At 55.0% G+C, this 18501-nt stretch overlaps 1 protein-coding gene across 2 annotated transcripts in view; it reads left to right on the top strand.

Annotated features, from left to right (window-relative positions):
* Positions 1 to 5356, top strand: part of COL5A1 (collagen type V alpha 1 chain) — a 158787-nt gene extending 153431 nt beyond the window's left edge. For both annotated transcript variants that reach the window (XM_079707147.1, XM_079707148.1), the window contains exon 66: positions 4667 to 5356. In XM_079707147.1, coding sequence (XP_079563273.1) covers positions 4667 to 4813 — 147 coding nt within the window. In that variant the 3' untranslated portion in view covers positions 4814 to 5356. The remainder of the gene's footprint in view (positions 1 to 4666) is intronic.
* The last annotated feature ends 13145 nt before the right edge of the window (positions 5357 to 18501 follow it).

An 18501-nucleotide genomic window follows, 5' to 3' on the forward strand; every position in this document is an offset into this window, starting at 1 on the left:
GGGTGTGCTGTCAGCATCTGGGGCAGCTGCCCATTGCTTGGGCCTTTCAGGACATCACCGGCATCCATGTACCCAAGGCACGAGGAACACTCCCCACTCCTGGCTGAGAACCGCTGATCAGGGTCTTCGCTTTATTTTGTGAGTGACCTGCCAAGACCCTCAGGGTATGGCAGAGCTGAGTCTCCTAATTCCCACTCCAGCATTCTTCCCACCGCAGTCCCTTCCTGGCATAGCTGCACCTTGAATGCCTCCATCAACAGGGAGCTCACTAACTCCTGAGTCAGCCCAGGCCACGGTTCTGAAGTCTCAGTGTTAGGAAAAGCTCTTCTGAGAAATGGGTTGGAACCCGCTTGCCCATTATTTCCACCTGTCATTCCTGTTCTGCTCCCTTAAGGCATGCAGAGAAAACCTGGTTCCAGACCAGAGTTTCTCAGCCTTTGGGGCCGGATGATTCTTTGTTGTGTGTGGGTGTGGCAGGGGAGTAGAAGGGTCCCGTGCGTTGTAGGATGTTGAGCAGAAGTCCTGGACGTGACCAGCCACATCCTCTACCCACACAGTTGTGACAACCAGAAGTTCCTCCAGACATTGCCACAGGCGCCCCGGGGAACAAAATTGCCATCCTACAGGAAGGACAGTCAAAGATTTGGGGATCGCTCAGAAGGCTGGAAGGACCGGGCTCCTTCGCCTCCACCCAAAGAAGCCAGCCCTGCTGCCCAGGAGCTCCGAAGCTGAGATCCATGGGACATCCCGACCGTGAGCTTCTCCTTGAGAAAATCAGCAACACAGATCCAAATTTCTGCCCTGACGCCAGGAATCCTGGCAGTCGTTTCTGAGCTCTGTAGTGGTCCTCTGGGCGTCGCCAATGCAGAGGCAAGACTTAGTAGCATGGGAATATCTGGATTTGGCGCTTGACATTTTTACTTCTGGAAAAGATGCTACCTTCGAGGAGGTGGAGAGATCATGGCTCTAAACAGAATAATTCTGACGATGGAGAACATGGGCCCATGTTCCTTCAGGCAGGGGAGGGGATTCGGGGGAGGGTTGGGCCCAGCAGAGCATGGAGGTGGGGCATAGGGGCGCTTCTGAAGAACAGCCTGGAGCGGTCAGCGCTCTGCTCACCCCACCCAACTCCACTGTCCACCAGAAGTTCAGCCGCAGTTTGAAAAGTCACACCCCTCCCAGGTAATCCTGCAGGAGGCCTGAAGGAGTGCGTGCTAGCTGCCTCCCCCGGGGCGGCCGGGTGACAGGGGCTGCTTGATTCACATGGTGATAAGGGCCAGGGCTTCCCTGGTGGTGCAGTGGTTAAGAATCCGCCTGCCAATGCAGGGGACCCAGGTTCGAGCCCTGGTCCAGGAAGATCCCACGTGCCGCGGAGCAACTAAGCCCATGTGCCACAACTACTGAGGCTGTGCTCTAGAGCCCACGTGCCACAACGACTGAGCCTGCGTGCCACAACTACTGAAGCCCGCGCGCCTAGAGCCCATGCTCCGCAACAAGAGAAGCCACCGCAATGAGAAGCCCGCGCACCGCAACGAAGAGTAGACCCTGCTCGCCGCAACTAGAGAAAGCCCGCGCGTAGCAACAAAGACCCAATGCAGCCAAAAATAAATAAGATAACTCTATTAAAAAAAATAAAAAATAAGGGCCAAAGACACTGGGATTCGGACGCTGGCGCGGTGCGCCTCTGTAGCCTGATGGGTGGGCCACTGAGCAGGGCCGGCCCTGTGGAGAAGCACAGATCAGCGGGCAGGAGGCCCAAGGAGCCACGCCACATAAATCCCCTTGTTTGTGCAGCTCTGCGCACCCCCAGGGGCCATTGCCAGCCCATAATGGTTATTTATGCCTCAGGAATAACGGGGTAATGGAGCGGTGTGCACACGGCGGCTTACAGCTTACAGATGCCCCCTCTAAGCGCTCTGATCATCGGAGCGCTGGGGCCCCATCAATCCGGGAGAAACCACCCTGCCAGCTGAGCGCGCGCTGCCGTCCCTTGTGGGCGGGAGAGACGGGCGCTGGCCCTGCCAAGGCCTGTTTGCCCCACTCCCTGTGGGGAAGGAGAAGGCTGGGCTGCCCAGCTCACTGGCGTGCGAGGCTCAGGCCGCCTGTGGCCGAAGCCGCACAGCTCCCCATGACAGCAGCGGCCCAGGGGAGGCCAGGCCAGACGTCTCACTTGAGTCCCTGCTGGGTGGTGGTCGGACAGGTGAGGGGATAGAGCTGGGGCAGGCAGGGTGGACTCTGGCCCCTCCTCGCTGGACTGGCCGAGGGAGGGTGAGGGCTCAGCTTCCTCCCAGGGCTCCATCCTGAAGGGGCATGGGTGGGCATCCTCTCTGGGGACCCTGTGTCCAGCCCTGCTGCCCACCCAGTGCTTCCCAGCAGCTACAAGGCCGCAGTGGTCCTTAGCCCCTTCCCTGGCAGCTCAGTTGGCCGTGCTCCCCCAGGCCGGGCCGCGGCCCCTGTGTTGGAAGCTCATAGCATCTGTGCCCTTGAGCTCCTGGCCGTGGGAGCAGGTCCTTCAGACAGTGTCGCTCAGGGGATGGCCGTGACCCACGTGTGTCAGAATTGCCCGAGATGCGTCTAAACCACGCAGACGCTGCATCCGCCCTAGGCCTCCTGAATCCCGTCTCTGGGATGGGCCAGAGCCGGCAGTGCTAACGAGCTCCCGAGCGGACACACATTGGCTCCTACGTGCGAGTCCTGGCTTTAAAGTATTTCCAGCCTGGCCTGCTGCGGGTAGGAGTGAGTGCCCTCGTTAAGGCAGGGCTGTGGGGAGGACAAGTTCACGTGGTCAGCGAGACTCTTCAGGAGGCGACATCTAGAAACTCACAGAGCAGGTCTCTCCCAGGCTCGGTGCCTGCGTGGAGGCCTGGCCAGGAGCCCTGCCCCCGTGAGGCTTCCTTCCATCGTCTCCACCTCCGTGGAGCTCCAGTTGAGAAAAATGAGCTGCAGAGAGCATGTTAGTTATCCGTGGCTTGTAACAAATTACCTCCCAAAGTTAGCACCTAAAGCAACAAATATTTGTCATTTGACTCAGTTTCCGAGGGCCGGGACTCTGGGGGCAGCTTAGCTGGATGGCTGTGGCCCAGCATCTCTCCCGGTCTGCTTGAGCTGCTGTCACAAATCAGTGCAGACCAGGGACTTATCAAGAACAGGCAGTTGTTTCTCACGGTCCTGGAGGCTGCATGTCTGAGCTGGGCGCCAGCTGAAGGGCTCTGGTGCGGGCCCTCCCCCGGGTTACAGACAGCCGCCTTCTCGCGTGTCCTCACGTGGGGTTAAGAGCTGGCTTCCCGGCTGTTTCTTAAAGGGGCGCGAATCCCATTCATGAGACTCCACTGTGACCTGATCGGCTCCCAGTGGCTCCGCCTCCCAACTCGGTCACACCAAGCTAAGGCTTCCCCACCTGGATCTGGGGGCCACACGCAGGCTGTCCCTAATGGTGCCGTGAGGTTGCTGAGCTGTTGTCACATGAAGGTGCCCTCGTGAGGGGCTGTTCCTCACCGAGTGGGCTCCCCCTGGGGGGGATCTGTGGGGAATGTGGGGGCTGGGGCCGTCGCGGAAGCTGCCACCCGGACAGTGAAGGCCACCTCCTAGCAGCTGGACTTACTGAGCGCCTCTCCAGGGTCGTGCAGGGCTCCAGGGGCTTTATGTGGTCACCCAGGTGATGGTCACGGCCTCCCCCAGAGGGACAGACCCATGCTGTCCCACGGGAGGGGAACGAGGCCCCGGGAGGCACTGCCTTCTCCCTCAGCTGGACCTGCCTCGCTGGGGATCAGACGGGAGGGAGGGCCTCCCAGGGCAGATCCAGCTGAGGATGTGCCTGGTCCAGTGCGAGGTGGAGAAGGCTGCTGGTCCCAGACAGGTGGGCAGACCGTGTCTACGAGGATCCGGGACCCTCGTCTTGGGGGAGTTGACGGGGGACGGGGCCCGTGCATCCCTGACAAGTGTCCTGATGCTCAGGGTTGGGTGTAGGTGCTGTCTGACCGGGGTGGACCTGTACCTCACCCCCTGTATTCTGGGAGGTGTGGCTGGCGGGAGAGGGCGACACCACTCCCGGAGCAGTTCTGTCCCTTTCCTGGGGCTCAGTGTCCAAATCAGAACCGTGGGGCTCACGTCCCCCAGGGCGGTGCTGAGCGTGAACTCAGATGCTCACGGGGATGGAACAGGTGGTCGGAGCAAGGGAGGGCCTGACTCATCCCAGCAGGTGCCCTTGCCCCAAGCTCGCCCTGCCCCTCCATACCTCGGTTTACCCAGTACTCCTCTGGTGGCGGGTAAGGTTCCCTCTCCTCGAACTTGTGAGCGCGGATCCCGGTCACTTCTGAGCATGACCCAGCCTGCTGATGGCCCCAGGGAGGGCCTGCGATCAGCTGTCGCTGTCTTGGAATTCTCAGACTTCTTCATCTTCGAACAAGGAGTCCCTGGTGTGGATGTGCCACCTGGCGGGGAGGGGACATGGGTCCAAATGGGCTGCAGACCCTTGCACAGCCTCCTTAGGCGCGCTCCCGTGCCCCTCGCGGACGGGGGTGGGGTGAGGCGGACGTCTTGGGGTGCGCTGCCTGCTCCCCATGGCTCGTCCTGCTGTGGGTGGGTTTTCGGAGCCGTGGCGGGCGTGGATGGCTGGTTCATCTCGGAGCCCCCGCTGACCCGCATCCCCCTCTCTTCCCTTCCCCAGACAAAGAAAGGGTATCAGAAGACCGTTCTGGAAATCGACACCCCCAAGGTGGAGCAAGTGCCCATTGTGGACATCATGTTCAACGACTTTGGTGAAGCGTCACAGAAATTCGGATTTGAAGTGGGGCCGGCTTGCTTCCTGGGCTAGGAGCCGCGAGCCTGGCCCCAAGAGCAACCTCGTGACCTCAGCGCACCGCCCGTGGGTGTCCTGGACGGTGAAGGCCCCTCGTCCCTCCCCACCACGCCGGGCCCACTCCACACCCAGAGAGAGCAAAGGGAAAGAGCCGAGTCCCCGCCCCGGAGACGAATCACATGACCTAGATGCCCCGCAGCCGCCCGCTGCCTCCAGCTCCGTTCTGTCTACACCACGCTCCCCAGGGAAGGGAACGGGGCCCACGCGTCTTGCCCCCGAGCCTGTGGATCTCGTGCACGGAGAGTCCACAGGGCCCCGGGTGTGGCTGCAGTATTTGGAGATCATGTTTTGTTTTTTGGGTTTTTTTGGAAAACATTCAACTTGAAGATGTGTACTTCCCCTGACCTTCAAAAATTGTTCCGAGGTAAGCCTTGTAAAGGTCACCTCACCCTCCAGAGCCTCTGTTTTTAACAAGATCCATTCACAGGCCAAATGTCATCCTGCATGTGCCTTTCCGATGGATTAAAGGTGCTTTTGTTTTTGTGAGTTTTAAGTAAATATTTGTATTGTATTGTCATAAATGTTCAGTGTCCCTGACTTTCAATCATGCCTGTAAACCCCGCTTCGGTCCCATTGGGAGAATTGAAAAAACAGGTGGGGTGTCCATTGTGGGATGCAGTCCACACCCCTGCCTGCTCAAGGACATGTGAGAAATTAGAAGTTTGCCAAGGGCAGCAAGAATTCACCCCACCATTTAAAAAGCAGGTGCCAGCGCCCCTTTCAGACAAGTCTTTGATTAGCTCTGGGTTTTATGTTTTAACAGGGAGAAAAAGAAAAAAGGATTTTATACTTTGCCTTCTCCACATGCGCTTAGATGAAAACGCAGGCTTAAATTAATTTTAATTGCTTCCTTTTTCCATGTTTCTTCCTACAGAGCCTGATGGGAGGATGTCCAGGGCAGGGAAACCACATTTTCTGTAGATGATAATTAAATGAAAATTGGTGCTTATTTTTACATTTCTCTTTCGTGGTGCTATCTGTTAAGATCTCCTTGAAGGTGACACTGGGGGTAGCTGCCATGCCTCGTTCTCCCATCTTTCTCCATCCTGGCTATTGCCTCCACCATCTGGGTTTTTGCCAAGGACATTAAGGTAAATGCGGGTCACCTTCCCTGCCATGGCCCCGTTCTCCTCCCAGACAGCAGTGAAGCCACCCCAGGCCGGGTACCAATCTTAGCCTGTGCATCTGTGATCTGAAAACACACACACACACACACACACACACACACAACACATGGTCACTTTCTGCATGGTCCACGGAGTAACGATGGCAGATTGCATTCTGTTGCCGAATGTTTGTGGTGCTAATTTCTGCGTTTGTTGCAAGAACTGAATTGAAGCAGCATGTGGCCTCTCAGCTGGGCTGCCTTTGGTGCAGCCTCAGCAGACAGACAAATGTGCAATGAACTCTGTGAGTCCCTCCGGGGTTGCCCGCGGTGCCTTTTCCCCATGAAAGTGATTTGGATTTCCATCTGCAAATGTGCTGGGTGTGGGTCTCAGCCGCGCGGGTGCTTGGGACCGGCCAGGTTCCATCTGCTCCTGGTCCTCCTCCCTGAGCGAGGGTGAGGACTGGCAGGGCCAGCAAGGAAAGGCGATCCCTTTACTGTGAAAAGCTGCCCTTGTGCAATGCCCTTTCCTTCCACAATGGGAGAAGCAAGACAGGCCCCAGGGCCCTGTGCAGCCTCCTCGGGGGGAGCTGTGACAGGTCCCGGCTCCGGTGCTGTTCTCCGCCCACCCCGCCTCATTGGACCATGGTTCCAGCTTAGGAAACCACTGCGGAGCAACCCAAGAGTCACAGCACACCACCCACGAGGATTTCCTGAATCCCCTGGAAATTGAGTCTTACTCTTGCCAAAGAAAAGCCTGGCTTCGAGATTCTTCCGAACCCAGGATGCCAGCATCTGCCAGCGACCCTTGCCTTCATCTCATCAAAAGAAAAGCCATATCGGAGCGTTGCCGTAGGGCGCCCTGTGGGTTTTGTCTAGGTCATGTGATTCCATTTTGATCTCTCATCCTGCCCGAGTTCTCCTTTTATTCTGTCGATCTTTTCCTCCATTGGACCCTTCAAAGCTGTTGTAATTTGTACTGAAGTCAAAATGTGTCCCGTTTTCCCCAGACCACTTAGCTATGGTATATTGCAATAAAATTACTTCTTATATTTGCAGAAATTCTTTTGGCGTAATTTTATTTTTTCCCCCTCATCTACGTAATTGGACACATGTTGGCGAAAAGAAAAAGAAAACGGTTCAAAGAAAACCTACGGTAAAGATTCTAGGACATTAGGCCCTTTAAAACTAGAATGTTGAGTGACACATTGTACATTTCCTAAAAATCCAGTAGACGTGTTCATACGTTTTAAGTGTAATGCCCAGGAAAGGGTGTTTTAAAATATTTTAAACCTGTGTAACAGAGGAATAATTGTAATCGTTTTTCAATAAATCAAGATTAATGTTTCCACCGTAAACAGATGTGATCGGCTGTCTTCTTAAGTGTGACCAGGGCCTTCCCCTGCATTAAACCAGTGTGTGACCCCAGTCTCAGGACAGGAGAAACTCTCAAAATCCTGGCCAAGGTCACAGAAAGTGGAAGGAAGCCACTTCCCAAGCCATGCGTCAAGGGAGCTCTTCCTCGGAGGAAGTGGCAGTGGGCGTCCGGAGACAGAGCTGTGCCTTGGGGTGCCCTTGGGTTGTGGTCAGGCACCAGCCCTCCAGGCTTCCTGGGGGAGTTTCCACAGTCCTGGGGCATCCCGACCTTGACAGTGTGCGGGCCTCACTCTCACCCTGCGGAGGTGGCAAGTCCCCAGGCTCCCCCTCTGCTGTCCAGCTACAGAGTGGGACGATAGTACCCAGCCCCCTGGCTCGTCCTGGCCAATGACCCTGAGCAGAAGTAGCACGTGGCTCTTCCAGTCTGACATACTGGTTCCCTCTTGCGTGTCACTAGCCACGTTCCCAGAGTGGCTGCGTCCCCAGTGAGTGGGTTCCCAGAGGGAGTCCCTGGCCAACCCTCTGTGAGCTTACAGCATGAGCGAGAAACATGTTGCTTTCAGCCAATACAGATGTCAGGGATTGTTGTTACTGCAGCAAAACCTAGACCCAGTGGCTCTCAGAGTGTGGTCCACGGACCATCGGCACGAGCATCCGCCCCTTGTTAGGAATACATATTCCTGGACCCTGCGGCAGACCTGCTGACTCAGACACATTGGGGGAGGCCCCGTCATCTGTGTTTTGACAAGGCCCGCAGGTGATTCTAGGGTTTGCTCGGGTTTGAGATCCACAGGCCTGGACAAACCGGAGCAGACGGGAAAGTGAAACCAGAAGTGGGCAATTGCTTTTACAACACCAATGCGAGTTGGCAGGTCCCCCTGCCAGACAGTGGAGGTGGGAACTATTGACAGAAGGTGGAAGGCTCCCTGTCTCCAGGGGCAGAACATGTGGTCAGATCGCTCTTTGCTACCTGGACGAGCTCACAGGCCGAGCACGAGCAGTGGCGTGTGACCTGGGAAGAGGTCGGAACCAGGACGGTGATGCAGGCCACTCGCTCTCGACTGCACTTGTGCACTTGGCACGAAAGGAAACAGAGTCCGCGGATTGGAGGGTTTTCAGGGCTGGAAGAGGCAACCGTTTCTCAGCATAAACAGTTAAAGATGAAATTGAGAAACACTCTGTGGGACCAATGCCAATGAAAGCTCGTTCATCACAGGTCTGAGCAACACACTTGTCGTTTGAAACCTCGGCCTGGATTGCAGTGGCGCCTAATAAGTGACTCAGGAAACAGTGTGGCACTCCCATCAGAGCCGGACAGGTCGGAAGCTGCTGCACCGACGTCAAGACGGAGCGGGGCAGGCGGGGGGGGGTGTAGGAGCTATGGGCCTGGGCGCCGGTCCTTGGAGCCCAGTGAAATCCAACGGGCCGGAAGCTGATGACCTGGTTGAGAGGTGTCCTGCAGGGAGAGCCGCCAGCCTGGCCTGAGGAGTCCATGACCGAGACTTAGAATGGCCCGCAGGCCTCCAGGGGTTGCACTGGCCCACAGGTGCCCCGCGGGGCTGGGTGACAGGGCCTGGGAAGACCAGGGATGGCCACCTCTCACTGGAGGCAGGTGCTCAAATGTGAGCAGGCTGAGCCTCGGAGAGGTGGGGGAGGAGGTTTAGCGTTTAAGATCGTAGTGTCCTGAGTGAGACCCATCTGGGGCAAGGCCCTGCAGAGCCCCCATTTCTCTGCACCTCCTTCCTCATTCTGGAGACTTTGCAGATGAAAGCACCTGCCTGTAGGCTGGGCCAGAAGAGGAGAGCCTGCAGGTGCTGGTATGGCTGGAGCCTAGAAACCAGCGAGCAATCCCACCTCTGCATCCCTGGGGATGGGAGCAGTGAAGCTAGACTCACTTGGGAACCGCTCTCCCAGCCTCAGGGCCCGCCCCCCGCCCCTGCACCGTCCATCACACCCCAGCGACTGGTCCACAAGAGCTCATCAAGCCCCTGCAGCCACCCACACCTGGGCTGGGTCTTCTGGAGAAGTGAATGGAGACCTCACACCGGGACTTTGCTCCCCATCTTGGGAGAGGTGAGATCCGTGGAAATGAGGGTGCCAGCCCGGGTCTTGGCTGCAGAGCGGCTGAGTATCTGCAGCTCACGGCATCTGTCTCAGGCGCCCTGGAGAGATTGTGCCTAGAACCCCCGCAGGAGCTAGGTAACAGCTGGCCATGGGTTTTTAGCATTCCCACGGGGCTGCCTTGGTTCTTGCTGGATGAGGGGAAACACCTGTCCCCACAAAGGAGAAAGCAGGCCGTTGTTTACCATTTGGAGCTGGAGTTAATCCAAGCTTCCCATATTGGGAAAGATGTTCTCCGTGCCCCTTATCTTAGCACTGCTGCCCCGTGTCCTAGGGTGCCCTTGGAGTGGCAGGAAGGGATGGAGGGAGGGAGGGAGGAAAGTGTGTGCACACCCACTTGGCATGGGGGCGCGGGCTTTGCTAAGAGGCTCCTGCTGCTGCAGAGCTGGGGCTCCTGGGCTCCAGATCTTGGGGCACAAGTCCTTTCGTATCTGCTAAGGCTCTTGGCATCCAAGAGCTGAGCCTGCCTCGAGCAGCGCCTCCATTTGGATGGTAGATGGGTGTGGAGATATCTGTCTGTCTCAGCCAACCTGCCTGGCTGGGGCCTAGGAGGGCTGGGATCCTACTGACTTCTGGGTCCTGGATAGGCTGGCGGCTGATCAGTGGCCGAGTCTGGGAGAGCCGGCTCCGCACGCCCCGCCTAGGGTGCCCTTCATCTTCTTAGAGGAAAGGAGGGAGGGAGGAGGGGCAGCCCCAGCTCTCGGTGCTTTCCCCCGGGGAAGGACTCCTGCAGGAAGCGAGCTCCCCACCTGCCTTCCTTGCCCCGACCTACCCCTCCCACCCCCAAAAGTTCTGCTACCAGACATTCATTCGTTCATTCAGTGCCGCTTTATTGAGTGCCTGCTCTGTGCCAGGCACTGGTACCCAAAAGAGGGGTGACAAGGACCTCAAATGGATACAGTGTAGACATACTGACTTGAAAACACAGTAACCTGGAAACACAGAACAAGGGTAAACAGAGCCTGATGATGATGTGTCAGGACTCAGGGTGCAAGGCCTACCCCAGCACCCAGGGAGGATGCAAGAGGGAGGCATGCCCACATGGAAGTGGTGCACATCTGCCTGGATTTCCTCTGAGAAGTGGTCCAGGGAGAAGGGAAGGCAGGACTCAGCTTGTGCCTCAGCCAGGAAAATAATCACTTTCCAGTAATCCCCCAGGAGTCAAGACGTCAACAAAAGCTACATGCACAAAACATCCTGCTTTCTTTTTTTATTTTTCCAAATTGACAAGTGGAGATCACGTAGATTTGGGAGAAGTCCAATTCCCAGGCCTCTGTTGGGAGCTGACGTGTTTGATGGTGCAAGAATTTTGCTTCACTTGGGACTTTCTCAAATTCATTTTAAAACTAGAAACCTCAGTGGTTAGGATAATCTAAAAGACTCTAATTGTGGGAGACGGACTAGGGACACCACTTTCAGCATTTGTATCGTTTATTGCCACATAAAAAATTACCCCCAAACGTAGCTGAAAATAAAACACAGGCATCGTCTGACATTTCTGTGGGTCAGGAACCTGGACATAACTGTCTGGTCCTCACATCAGGGTTTCTAACAAATCTACAAGCAAGGTATCATATGACTAAGGTCTTATCTGGAGACCGGACTGGGGAAAGATCCCATGAGATGTGTGTATGCGAGATGTGTGTGCACATCCTGGGTGCTCTCCTCATCGACTTTCAGGCCTCAGGCATGTTTCAAACTGAGATGCATGGGGACAGGTCAGAAGCGAGGTGTCCAGCTGCCTGGTATCCTCACCTGTAAAATGCCGCACCAGGCTGTGGAGTCAAATGTGATCATGCACAAGAAGCACTTTGTCCTGGGGCCTCAGCATCCATGTCGTGTGATAGATCTGCATCCCCAGCACCCACCCCACCTGTGTGCTCACTGTGCGTAAGCCCAGTGATCTCAGGATACAGGGAATCATGCCTCTGACGTTTATCACTGACCAATCTCTAAATGCCCAGCATTTGGGGTGTGCAGCCCTGGGCTGGCAAGTGAGCAGATAGAGGGAAGAGAAGGACATCCTGCTTCCCATGAGCTTAAGTGCATCTGAAGACACCAGACTCACGGCTGCCACTCCAGAGAACCATCCAGAGGTGATCAAATCCACAGGCTGAGGGATGGGTCTGCTGAGAGTGGGCTGGCGTGAGCAGGATGTGTGACCGAGCCTTGGACAGTGGGTAGAATTTGGAGATGTGCAGAAGATTCCTTTGGAATTTCTTGTGTGTACCTCTGTGATGTCTGTCTGTCTGTCTGTCTGCCAAAAGACTGTTGGAATGCTCGTCGATAGAGAGGGCCCTTTGCACTTGAAGGCTGGATACTGGAGCTGATCCTCTGCAACTGACATTCCAGAAGATGAGGGAGAAAAGTGAGGAGAGGCAGGGTCCATGGCTTGGCAGAAGGAACCCCACTTTCCACCGCTGGAGCCAAAGCAGCCTGTGGTGGTGGGGGGGCGCTTGGGGCGCATACCACCAGTCCACCTTGATCCAGCTGCCACCTTGGCCCACAGCAAAGGCCACAGGGCTGTGACTACGGAGGAGATGCAGGCCCTGACCTCAGGTGCCCCCATGCAGGCGGAGGTCCACATGCACATGGAAACGGGGCTCTCAGGTGCTCACTGCTCGTCTCCTGAGCTGCGCTGCCTGAGAGGCACCAGCGGGCTGAGAAAAGGGGGCCAGGCATGGAGAAGGGTGGGGTCCCCACGAACACCCATCATCAGGAGACTTCATGGTGAAGAGGATTTGGGCCAGGTCAGGACGATGAGTTGGATCTGACTCCCGTGATCCTGCCTGTCCCAGCTCGGCTCAGGGGAAGCCCCCGCCTGGGCTGGGACCCTCCCTCCAAGGGGCTTCCTGGGCGTGGAGGAGTGTACACGGAGCCAGCTGGGGTGGCTGGCAAACAGCCCAGCTCACCCCCACCACATCCACTCCACCCCTGGAGCCCTGGCGCTCAGGCTTCTCTGAATCCTGCTGCTTCATCTCTGCTTGGGCAACACGCAAATCCCACCATGTGCTCCCCCAGGCGGGGCTCCCCCCACCCAGCCTGGGGCCCTGGGTCATGTCCTGAAGTCTTGCTCACCGGCCCTCACGATGGGCTTGGAATCGCTCAGTGTGGTGCCTGGCACGTCACACAGGCTGTACAGTGAGTAAGCTGTGATCGCCCCGGGCTGTACACTCTTTAGAGGCAGAGGCTGGTAATATTGTCAGCGAGAGTGCAGCTTGGCCCAGGCTTTGCTTCTGGTGACAGTTGGCTGGGAGTGGAGTGGACTGTCCGTCAGGGCTCCATAGCCAGGCGCCTGGTGGCACAGACGGTGTCAGTCCAGGGCTCCATGCCTGGGGCTTCTGAGACCAGGCAATACGAGAGCTTCAGAATGAAGGAAGAGAGGTTTGTCATGGGAGGGAGGCGGTGCTTCCTCGTCATGCGCACAGAAAACCTGAGTAGTCAGAGCTCAGGGCCTGGAAGGCACTGGAAAGTGCTGGCAGAAGCCTGCATCTAGGTCACCTGGAAGGTTTGTTAAAACGTAGGTTCCTGGGCCCTCCCTCCCCTGGTGATTCAGCAGCTCTGGATGGTGCTTAGAACTTGTAATTCCCAAAATTTCCCAGGCATCCTGCTGCTGCTTGGAAACACACAAGAATTAGTATCATCGGTAGCTCTTCCGGTCTTGACCCCAACCCCGTCTAGCCACAGAAAAGGCAGGTGCCTCCTGCATACTGGATTTTACAAAGGCTCAAGCATATACGCAGATCCCCTCCAGCCCTGGCTCCCCTGATTCTAAACTTCCACTGTAGGGCTTCCCTGGTGGCGCAGTGGTTGAGAGTCTGCCTGCCGATGCAGGGGACACGAGTTTGTGCCCCGGTCCGGGAAGATCCCACATGCCGCGGAGTGGCTGGGCCTATGAGCCATGGCCGCTGAGCCTGCGCGTCCGGAGCCTGTGCTCTGCAACGGGAGAGGCCACAACGGTGAGAGGCCCGCGTACCGAAAAAAAAAAAAAAACTTCAATGAGGTATCACCTCACACCAGTCAGAATGACCATCATTAAAAAGTCTACAAATAATAAATGCTGGAGAGGGTGTGGAGAGAAGGGAAACCTCTTGCACTGTTGGGGAATGTAAATTGATGCAGCCACTATGGAAAACACTATGGAGGTTCCTCAAAAAACTAAAAATAGAGTTACCATATGATCCAGCAATCCCACTCTTGGGCATATATCTACAGAAAACTCTAATTCGAAAAGATACATGCACCCCAATATGCATTGCAGCACTATTTACAATAGCCAAGACACGGAAGCAACCTAACTGTCCATCAACAGATGAATGGATAAAGAAATGTGGTACATATATACAACGGAATACTACTCAGCCATAAAAAAGAATGAAATAATGCCATTTGCAGCAACGTGGACGGACCTAGAGATTATCACACTAAGTGAAGTAAGTCAGACAGAGAAAAACAAATACCATGATATCACTTATACGTGGAAGCTAAAAAAATGATACAAATGAACTTACGTACAAAAGAGAAACAGACTCACAGACACAGAAAACAAACTTATGGTTACCAAAGGGGAAGCGGAGGGAGGGATAAATTAGGAGTCTGGGATGAGCAGATACAAACTGTTATACATCAAATAGATGAGCAACACGGTCCTGCTGTAGAGCACAGGGAACTATATTCAATATCGTATAATAACCTATAATGGAAAAGAATAAGAAAAAGAATATTTTCGCATAACTGAATCACTTTGCTGTACACCAGAAACTAACACAAATTGTAAATCAACTATACTTCAAAAAAATATTTTAAAAAAATAAAGATTATTTGTTGCAAGCGGATCCACGTAACCAGGAACGAGGAAGGAAGTTCTTCAGGCTGATGGGAACTGATCCCGGTTGAAAAAGCAGATTCTTAGGAAGAGGCAAAGGGTGACAGAAAGTCAATACGAGGATAGGTGTAAAGTACTCCCTTTCTCAGTTAAAAATGTTCTTAAAAGACTATTGAATTTTTAAGACCAAAATAATGAAAACGCATTGTGTGGTTAAACTACAGGTAGAAGCAAATTCTACAACAACAGTAGTAAAAAGGATTGTGGAAGGGTTGGTACATGATGGGTGAAGTCCCTTGAGGGGGACAGTATTCATTTATAATGTATTCCCTGGGCAACCGCTCAGTGTGACATAGAGGAAGAACCCCAAAGTCAAGGCAGATATAGAATGAAATACTGAAAATGCTTGACCCACACAAAGGAAGCAAAGCACAAGGGAAAAAAGACGGGATGTACATGGAAGAGGACATCGGTAGACCCAACACAGGGACATCAGCAATCACATGAGCGCAGATAAGAACAGCAGCAATCCGCGATGCACTGCTTGCGGGAAACGCGCTGCAAAGGGACAGCAGGGCGGAAGCTGATGAATGAAAAACACACACTAAGCAAACAGTGACCTTGAAAAATGCACCCTCCGGTGTCTCAGTCCATTGTCCCGTGTTCCTGGCAGCACCTGCCGGAAGAGACTCCCTGGTCACACAACCAGGCTGTTTTCCCCAGGACCCTGGTGGCCAGATGGGACCGTGGTCCAGAGCCAGCAGAAGGAAGGAAGGTGGAAGGGAGGTGCCTCCCCCCAGGCCCCATGTTGCCCCTGTGGGGCCCCCCGTGTTCTTTCCCACCCTGCTGGCTGGGATGAAGATGACCCTCGGGACAGCAGCAGTCTTTGGAAGGTGGCAGACGTGTGCCGGAGGAATGTGGGTCTTGAAGTCACCGCTGGGAGGGGGGTGCCGGCCAGGAGCCCCCAACTCGTTGAGCTGTTAGGACCACTGCGTGCGAGGTCACAGAGATTTCAGGTTTTATCTGCTTCCATCTGATTAACCACGAATAAGACGCTCTGCATGTATTTTCTTGTAGTGCATGTTGCTTTCAAATTACACCATAGTTCATACCGTATTCGTATTAGGTAATTGTTTGTCTCTTTGATTCTTTTGTCTCCCCTCAATAGCACACAGTCCCCTCCAAGCGTGCAGGGACCGTCTGCTCTGTTTCCCCCTGTGTCACGGGGCCCAGAGGAGCAAGGGGCACATAGCAAGTGTTCACTAAACATCCCTTTCTCTCTTGCTGGTGAGGCCAATTGAACGGGAAGCCAAATCCCTGTGCGTTGGCCCGGGGGATGCTCACGGAGCACCAGCGGCATCCGAGTTCTGAAATTCTGGAGCAGGAATAGCCCAAGTGCAAGGCAGCCAATGACCAGACTTTCATTTCGGATCGTCCTGGATGAATCCTTCACTTGCTGTGTGAGCAGCCTTTCAGCTCCAGCAGGGAGCCTCTCAGGGATGCTGGGAATGTCTAATTCCTGTGCGGGGGCCATTAAAGGTGAGGGTTGAGCAGGAAAAGGTGCCCTGGACCAGTAACCTGAGCACAGGTTCCTAAACCCCTCACCGTGGAGGGCGGAGATGTGCACCGGCAGCCAGAAGGCAGGTGTTGGGGAGTCAGGATGGGGGAGGAGGAGGATGGGAGGGGGTGGGGGGCAGGACATAGCATCCCATGGACCTCTGGGGAACAGAGTTCTAATGCTGGCTCACCACTAGCAGGCTGTGTTGTCCCCAGACAGCATCCTTCCTTCTCTGCGTCTCAGTATTCCATCTCTAACAAGAGATGCCCTCAGAGGCACCGCAGCTGAGCAGTGCCTGATCTTGCCGTGTGGGGCTTTCTCTCCTGGATGGTGCTTCATCGCTAACTTTTGTTTCCTTTCTGGCACAGAGAAGATTACTCAGTGTGCTTCTGTCTTTTAAAATTAATTCAAATGCAATTTGTTCAATTTATTAAAATTATAAATTCAAAAGTCCAGTGATTCCTGAAGCTTTTAAGTTGGACTTACAAACTTTATTCTACATATAACAGGCCCATTTGAATTACTTCCTTTAAGGGGCCTATGAGTAATTCTTGTTCCACTCACTAAGTTAACAGCTTTCAACGTTTTCACTGCATTTTCAAAATGAATATATTCACATTTGTGCTTTCACATGTCAGTTGTCTGCCTTTAACAAAACCTTCTGAGTAGAAGCTAATGTTTAGAAATCTGCTAATGTAAACATATGAACGTGATGAATTTAGGGGTCTCAACGATAAACACAGCAAGATTTCCACATAAAATCATGAACTCATTCCATTATTCAAGGTCGCACTTTCAACTGGATTATCAGGCTGTTACTGTAACAGGCCAAATTCTCTTAAATGAAGCCAACGCTCCAAATGCCAAATGGGCATCAGTTTACTGACGCTACAGTATATGCACACCGTGAATGGCAACCTCTTGCACCGTCTACACTTGGTGAGAAGCGCGGCCCCGGCTAGGAGGGCAGCCCTCACCCACATAGCACAGGTGCTCAGGGGTTTTGCTCCAGCCCCAGCTCCGGGGGATCTCTCTCTCACATTCTGTCTGCACACCCCCAGGGAGCCCACCTCTGCCGGCCGAGTCTGCCCCCACGATGGATGGGGTCTGGCATCTGCTGCTCTTGTGAAGTTTACATCCCAGCGGCAGAACACACCCCCGTCAACCTGCCGCACGACACGACACGTCGGTGTATTGATTATTTTGAGCTGCGGGTGCTTGAAAACCAGCAAACACAGGGGGAGCTTTCTGTGCACTGCCTCTTTCTGCCTAAAGACAGAGCCTCCACAAGCAACTCAGCTGTCAGCCCCTCCCGGGGGGTTTCATCAACCGAGAAGATTGACCCTTGATTCATTACCGGAGAGGAGACCAGCGGTGGACACCACACTCAGACTGTCACAAACTAGCCTACCTCCGCCTGCCCTGCAAGGCCCAGGCCCCTTCCCTAAAACCATTTCCTCTTGTCTAAGACGCCCGCCCCCCTCCCCTTCCGCTACTGAGACGGTACTGTGTCCTGAATTCTAAGCCACCTCGGGGCATTACTCGTTCGCCGGGGTGTCTCCCATATGGACACAGTACCTGTGCTAAGAACCTTCTCTGTGCTTTCCTCTTGTTACTCTGTCTTGCATTACAGGGGTCTCGGCTGAGAACACAGACGGTGGGGAGAACGTTACTTTTCCTCCCTTGCAGAGTGGAGGTCTTTGAGCAGCGGTCATAGACTCAGGCCACACACCCCATGGACATTGAAATTGCCTCTGATGGGCCCTTGATATTCACATGAGTCTGTCTGACTTGGGGTCGTGATCCCAACACCCCACCTGGACAGGGGCTGTTGGGATGGGGTTGAGGGCACAGACTTGCCACCTCCGTCTCTAACGGGAGTCCCGGTGATAGCTAGCCTCAGCGTGTGGCTCTTCCCTGGGAGGTGTGGGAAAAGCATGCAGCCTGGTCCCTCCTGGGGCGGGGGCCGAATGCCCCCCCCAGCAATTTCATGCCCTCCCCCACCCCACCCCACACCTGGCCCCGCTTCCACGCCCCCCAGGCTGGAACTGCTGCAGTCGGGTTCACGTCCAGCCTCTGTCAAGGTCCCAGGGCCACGCTTTGCGATGCTCCTGGCCTGGCCGCCCCTGCTTCACTCCTGCTGCATGTCCACTGCAGTCGGAAGCCCACGGCACACCGGCCTGGGGAAATCTCCACCGCACACATCCTGCTGTCCTCACCCCTCCCCTCTAACTACCCTAGACCCCAGGAGAACTTTCTAAATTTCTGTAGACTTGAAGCCCATAAAATGCAAATGAATTCCTCAAACCCTGCCCCCTGAGAAGGCCTCAGGTGTGGCCTGGGCAGAGCTGGGTGATGGGGGGTGGGGGGCTGGCCCTTCCCTATCCGGGGCCTAGGGAGTCTGGCGGCTGGAGGGAAGTGTCCCTCCGAGGGGAAGTGGGGCTGGTCCACAGGGAGCATGGAAGTCAGATGCTCAGTAAGGAGGATCTGGTCCCTGGAAGAGAACCAGCCGAGGCTGCTTCCACCTCCAGCTGGCGCCACAAGCCGGGGCAGGAACTGGCTGTCCCCACCGGGAGGAGAAACAGGGCCAGAGGTGACAGTGTGTGGCCACAGCCCTATAAGAGCACGGGGCTCCTCGGGCGGCAAAGAGCAGAGCG

This window comes from Hyperoodon ampullatus, assembly GCF_949752795.1.
Source record: "Hyperoodon ampullatus genome assembly, chromosome: 6".
Lineage (NCBI taxonomy): Eukaryota > Metazoa > Chordata > Mammalia > Artiodactyla > Ziphiidae > Hyperoodon > Hyperoodon ampullatus.